Source organism: Salmo salar, chromosome ssa04 (genome assembly GCF_905237065.1).
Source record: "Salmo salar chromosome ssa04, Ssal_v3.1, whole genome shotgun sequence".
NCBI classification, from domain to species: domain Eukaryota; kingdom Metazoa; phylum Chordata; class Actinopteri; order Salmoniformes; family Salmonidae; genus Salmo; species Salmo salar.
Genome location: NC_059445.1, coordinates 68709638 through 68716319, shown reverse-complemented (window position 1 = coordinate 68716319; position 6682 = coordinate 68709638). Strand labels below are relative to the sequence as shown.

At 39.8% G+C, this 6682-nt stretch overlaps 1 protein-coding gene across 2 annotated transcripts; it reads left to right on the top strand.

Annotated features, from left to right (window-relative positions):
* The first annotated feature begins 1140 nt into the window (after nt 1-1140).
* On the top strand, nt 1141-6655 carry LOC106603731 (TIP41-like protein). 2 transcript variants are annotated; one of them, XR_001328481.2, is made up of 8 exons: nt 1141-1244; nt 1852-1979; nt 2210-2389; nt 2540-2639; nt 4701-4832; nt 5102-5241; nt 5372-5434; nt 5676-5838. XR_001328481.2 is itself a non-coding variant. In XM_014197774.2 (8 exons), the coding sequence occupies exons 2-8, from the start codon at nt 1855-1857 to the stop codon at nt 5805-5807; spliced, it is 828 nt and encodes a 275-aa protein (XP_014053249.1). In that variant the 5' UTR covers nt 1142-1244; nt 1852-1854; the 3' UTR covers nt 5808-6655. The 2 variants fall into 2 exon arrangements, 1 of the variants encoding a protein (XP_014053249.1); XM_014197774.2 differs by having other exon boundaries at nt 1142-1244; nt 5102-5197; nt 5676-6655.
* Nucleotides 6656-6682: the final 27 nt, after the last annotated feature.

The following is a 6682-nucleotide window of genomic DNA, read 5'->3' as shown; positions in this document are numbered from 1 at the left end:
GCTTTTCTGATGTATCAAATACTTATGTCATGCAATAAAATGCAAATTATTTACTTAAAAATCATACAATGTAATTTTCTGGATTTTTGTTTTAGATTCCGTCTCTCACAGTTGAAGTGTACCTATGATAAAAAATTACAGACCTCTACATGCTTTGTAAGTAGGAAAACCTGCAAAATCGGCAGTGTATCAAATACTTGTTCTCCCCACTGTATTTCCCAATCGAACATATTTTGTTACAGTGCATTTGGTCCAGTTTATCAATGTCACATTGATTTTTATCCAGAGAGAGTCAAACACCTTTCTCCTCTTGGAACATCCCAAGAACCTGTCCACACTGTCTCCTCCATGACTGAGAACATTGTCTACTCAACACTGGGAGACCATCATCCAATCACTCTCTCCACTGCTATACCAACATTGACAAGGGATCAACAAGCACTACTGTACCAATAGGGCCATAGACAGTACCACCTGATGAACCAAATCCTTGGATGGGATCCTAGCTGCAGATGAATCATGTAGGACTTTATCAGAACCACCATGTTTGGGACACCTGACTGGGGAATAAAAAAATATGAATTTGCTTGTAGGCTGTCTATTCTAATGATATGTATAAAAACAATTTGATTTTGAATGGTTGTCCATACTGCAATGCCTCTGATTATGTTAATCTCAGATAATCCAGTGACGACTGTCATTGATACCAGTAATAGTCTCTCTATGTCTGGGTAGTACAATTCCTACTCCCAGCTGCCCACTGCACTGAGGCTAGGAAACACTGTCACCACTGATAAATCCATGATAATTCAGAATTTCAATAAGCATTTTTCTACAGCTGGCCATGCTTTCCACCTGGCCACCCCTACCCTTGCTTTATCTTGGCCAGGTCGCAATTGTAAATGAGAACTTGTTCTCAACTAGCCTACCTGGTTAAATAAAGGTGAAATAAAATAAATACAAAAATAACATTTTAAAAATGATATTCCATTAAAAAACATATTACATTTTATTTCTGTGAAATGTATTTTTGATGGAGACCTCCCTTAGAGAGCAACTTGTATAAACACAGCATACTATCATACATTTAGGACATGTAGCAACAAAGCAATATATATTTTTTGTGCAAATTTACAGTATTTACTGGATGCGGAACAATATAATAGTAGAATGAAAAGTACGTCGGAAGCATTTTTGTGAAGTTCTCTCTTTCATGGACCTTAGCTGACAATCAAAATACCCGAGTGAGTGGATTAACTTTTACATTTCTTTTGAATTGAATCTTTGATTTCTATTTCCATTAAGTCTCATGTCAGTAGGGTATTGATGTTGGATGTATATCCATTAGTAATGAAGTTAAGATGACAAGTTAGTGTGATGATGATTGAAGGGATGCTGAACCAGCTAGCTTGTCACTAACATCCGGAGGCTAGGTTAGTTACGTTAGCAAGATAAATACGGTTGCGGAATGCATACTCGAGTTATTCCATTGTCGACACCTTTTCCATAAGCACGTTTGGCTGTTTTTTCAGTTACCAGCTTCGTATTTTATATAACGTTGAATTTTGCAATAGCTAGCTAGTTAGGTAGGCTAGCAAAGTTACTAGCTAGCAAGCCTGTACAGCGGGTATAATGATCTTGTAATAGCTAACCATATATATCCTAGCTAGCTAGATAACTACTTTTACAACTCGCCAATAAAGACATTGGATTGCTAGGTCATTTCTGAGGGCTGAACGTACTCCACTATCTACAGTTCTGCAATGGTCGACATGCAATGTACACTGTACTTGCATGTACTGTTTATTTACTTATGTCTCTGATGGGTTTGGTGTTTGACCGTATTTACAGTTGATGTTGGCCAATTTGTCAGCCATGATGACCCATGGGTTTAAGAGCAGTAAGCAAGACTTCATATTCGGACCATGGAAAGTGACTGCAGCAAAAACCCACATTATGAAGTCTAAGGACATTGAACGGTAAACTGTTCCAAGTATTTTGCCGATTTTTGTGTCAGACTAAACTTTTTCTTTAATGTTGTCTGTTTAGTATTCTTAAGGTTTAGTCTACATTGGGGAGCTTGTTTATCGACTTGGTCATACTTTAAATATTTGCACACCAACATTAATCATTCAAATCTTGTCAACTTACTTGGCTAGCTACATTGAGGTTAGTTGTTCAGGTTTCAATCTTGACAGTTTTGTCCCAGGTTAGGGGAGGAGATGCACATGCCCTCACTCCCAGAGATGCTGTTTGGGGACAACGTTCTACGCATTCAGCACACAGACGGCTATGGCATCGAGTTTAATGCCATCGATGCCCTCAAGAGGGTCAACAACATGCAGGACTCTGTGAAAGTGGCCTGTGCACAGGAATGGCAAGAGAGCAGGTACAACCACTATCATAATACCACTGTGATAACACTATCCACCTTCATTGTCTATATGCTTGTGAAATAAATTCAACAACAAAAAATTGCATTTTTAAATTGTTTTGATAAAAAGTGTTGAATAATCAGTCAAGACGGTTGTATTCCCAGGGCTGATTCTGAACACTCCAAAGAGGCTGTGAAACACTACGACTGGACATATACCACAGACTACAGAGGCACTTTGTTAGGAGAGGACCAGCAGATGAGGGTGAAAGGCCTTTCAGTTCACACTGTGGTTACAATACAATATCCCAAACAAACAAATTACAAAATAAGGGGCAAATCTTAATTTGAATTTAAGTCAAAATTGAACTTAGTCTCACATTGATACATGACTAAATGTATATTTGACATACAGATCCGGTCAAAGGTTTGGACACACTTACTCATTACAGGGCTTTTCTTTATTTCTACTATTTTCTACATTGTAGAATAATAGTGACGACATCAAAACTATGAAATAACACATGGTATCATGTAGTAACCAAAATTGTTAAACAAATCAAAATATTTTATTTGAGATGCTTCAAAGTAGCCACCCTTTGCTTCATGAGGTAGTCACCTGGAATGCATTTCAATTAACAGGTGTGCCTTGTTAAAAGTTTGTAGAATTTCTTTCCTTAATGCGTTTGAGCCAATCAGTTGTGTTGTGACAAGGTAGGGGTGGTATACAGAAGATAGCCTTATTTGGTAAAACACCAAGTCCATATTATGGCAAGAACACCTCAAAAAAGTAAAGAGAAACGACAGTCCATCATTACTTTAAGACATGAAGGTCAGTTAATGCGGAAAATGTCAATAACTTTGAATGTTTCTTCAAGTGCAGTCGCAAAAACCATCAAGTGCTATGATGAAATTGTCTCTCATGAGGACAGCCACAGGAAAGGAAGACCCAGAGTTACCTCTGCTGCAGAGGATAAGTTCATTAGAGTTACAAGCCTTAGAAAATGCAGCCCAAATAAATGCTTCACAGAGCTCAAGTAACAGATGCATCTCAGAGGAAACTGCGTGAATCAGGCCTTCATGGTCGAATTGCTGCAAAGAAACCACTACTAAAGGACACCAATGAGAAGAAGAGACTTGCTTGGGCCAAAAAAATGTGTGCAATGGACATTCGTCCGGTGGAAATCTGTCCTTTAGTCTGATGAATCCAAATTTGAGATTTTTGGTTCCAACCGCCATGTCTTTGTGAGACGCGGAGTAGGTGAATGGATGATCTCTGTATGTGTGGTTCCCACCGTGAAGCATGGAGGAGGAGGTGTGGGGGTGCTTTGCTTTGCTGGTGACACTGTCAGTGATTTATTTAGAATTCAAGGCACACTTAACCAGCATGGCTACCACAGCATTCTTCAGCGATACTCCATCCCATCTGGTTTGTGCTTAGTGGGACTATAATTTGTTTTTTTAACAGTACGATGACCCAGCACACTTCCAGGTTGTGTAAGGGCTTTTTGGCCAAGAAGGAGAGTGATGGAGTGCTGCATCAGATGATCTGGTGTCCACAATCACCCGACCTCAACCCAATTGAGATGGTTTGGGATGAGTTGGACCGCAGAGTGAAGGAAAAGCAGCCAACAAGTGCTCAGCATATGTGGGAACACCTTCAAGACTGTTGGAAAAGCATTCCAGGTGAAGCTGGTTGAGAGAATGCCAAGTGTGTGCAAAGTTGTCATCACAGCAAAGAGTGGTTCCTTTGAAGAATCTCAAATATAAAATATATTTTTTACAACATGATTCCATATGTGTTATTTCATAGTTTTGATGTCTTCACTATTAATCTACAATGTAGAAAATTGCAAAAAATTTAAAAAATAATCTTGAATGAGTAGGTGTGTCCAAACTGTTGGCTGGTACTGTAAGTGGAAGACAGGATTCACCCCCAAGTCATTGGCTGCGTTTCAGGTCGTCTATATTGCAAACGCCTGCCAGATCTCTCCGTGATTAACATATCAACTAACCACACCATATGGTATGTCAGTCTGACGCCTGACTGCACCGTCAATGATGTGGAACACAACCTTCGGCTGATGCAATGCAACAACTGCAATGTAGTCCGCCTGGAATGCAATTTTTCTTTCGCAAAGGCATAATATTCATTAACTTATCTCAAGCTGTCAATTGCCTTATTCATTAGGAATCAAATTGAGGCAAACATGCCGAAACAACGAGAGCTGAATGTGTCCAATAATAAACATTTTTTTCAGTTGCAAAACGTTTTTTTTTTTTGCTACGGTTTGCACTAATACATACACCTCTGCTATTCCATCAGGCGACAAAAACATTGGAGCGCATCGACATGGAGAAGCTGAAGGCGCGAGAACAAATCATGTTTTTCGATGACGTGCTGCTGTTTGAGGACGAGCTTCACGACCATGGCGTGTCCATGATCAGCGTCAAAATAGTGAGTGCCACTTTCAGACTGGAACTGACACTTTATGATGATGCACATTCGCCACATATGTCTGTAGCAGTGTGACAAGCACCAAAGGACATGTCCTTTGCGGGGGCTGTAAGACCAGGAATAAAAAAAGGCTTTTTATATTCACCTATAGTAATTATGTTTAATGGATTTTCTTAAACGCTTGCATCTTTGAGAGACAGATTTCATTTGTTCTGAGGAGATTTTGAAGAAATACTTACTCTCTTGTTACCCACTTGTGTGTGATACAGAGAGTGATGCCCACCAGTTTCTTCCTGCTTCTGCGGTTCTTCCTGCGAGTGGATGGAGTTCTGATCCGGATAAATGACACGCGGCTCTATCACGAGGCAAGTGTGACTGGGCTTTCCTGGGAAATGGCAATCGATTAACGGTAACCACCAGAATGGATGTGCATTGGAATCAAATTCTGTGGATAACTTTAGACGGAAATGGACATCACTATGCAACTTGAACTACATAATGGCTATGCCTACTTATGAAATGACTCATTTTCTTTACAGACTGGAAAGAATTACATGATCAGAGAGTTTAGCACTCGGGAAAGCAAAATTTCAGAATTGAAGGTGAGATTTTTGTTCTCTGTTTGAAAAGTGCATGTGTAGCGGAAGTCCGCTGGCAAGTCAGAGCAAGCTCAGCATCATGCAGTGACATCACTAAAATATTGCCTAAAACATTCATGCTACATGCGTATATGTCACTGTGCAGCTGATGCAATCATACCACTATTGTAAATGGAGAACAATTAGTCAATGGCAATATCTAGAAAAGACAACGGCATTTAGTTTCTCTCTCTTTGCCTTCCAGAACGTCCCTGCTGCTCTGTATACTGACCCCAATGAGATCGCCCAGCACTTAACTCTGAAGCTGACCGAGTGCGAGAAGTTGGAGCTACCTGAGACAGGCCCCCATCCAAGGGACACAGAGGCCCCCCAGTGATGGAGAGCAGGCTGGGTCCTGTGATTGGACATCAAATTCTCTCCTGTCTGGACTTAAGATGAGCGTCGGCCAACCGAGGCAGAGTTCATCCTCCCTCCACTCTACAAAAAATACATTGTTTTTGTTTTTTTTAAACCCGAAACACTGCACCTGCCTCCCTCCATACACAGGAAAAACAACACTTAATGGAACTTCATTTTGGCATTTTCAAGTGGCCTCTTATTTTTAGCGTTATTTCACATTTCCTCAACGTAAATATTTTGGCCGGAAAATGGTGATAATTGCGTCTTTTCTATTAGAACTCCACATAATGGGTTTGTTGAATTCCACATAACGTAGTCTGATATTTGAATGTTGTGCTATGTTAAATACACCCAGATTTGGTTTGTCTATCACAGAGATAGCCATTATAGAGTTCCCTTCCTCGTGTTATCAAAATGTTGAAAGAGCCAATGTGTAAATAAATTAACTTTTTGTATGCGTTTAATATTTTACTGGACATTGGATCTTGATAAGAGGAGAGCTCACTGCTAACGTCGAGGAGCCCCTCTGTTGTGCATCTCACTTTAATGACATCTCACTACCTTTCCCCTTTTTCAAACTAAGATTTTGATCTACATTTTACATTTACATTTTAGTCATTTAGCAGATGCTCTTATTCAGAGCGACTTACAGTAGTGAATGCATACATTTCATTTCATGCATTTTTTTTTTGTACTGGCCCCCGTGGGCATCGAACCCACAACCCTAGCTAGCTGTTGTAATAGAACGGTCTCCTTACAGAACCTGCTCTGCTTGTTTTATTGTATTCAAGATAAATGTAAACTAATAAAAGTCTTTAGCCTTAACATGCCATCATTTATTGTAGTGGTTGC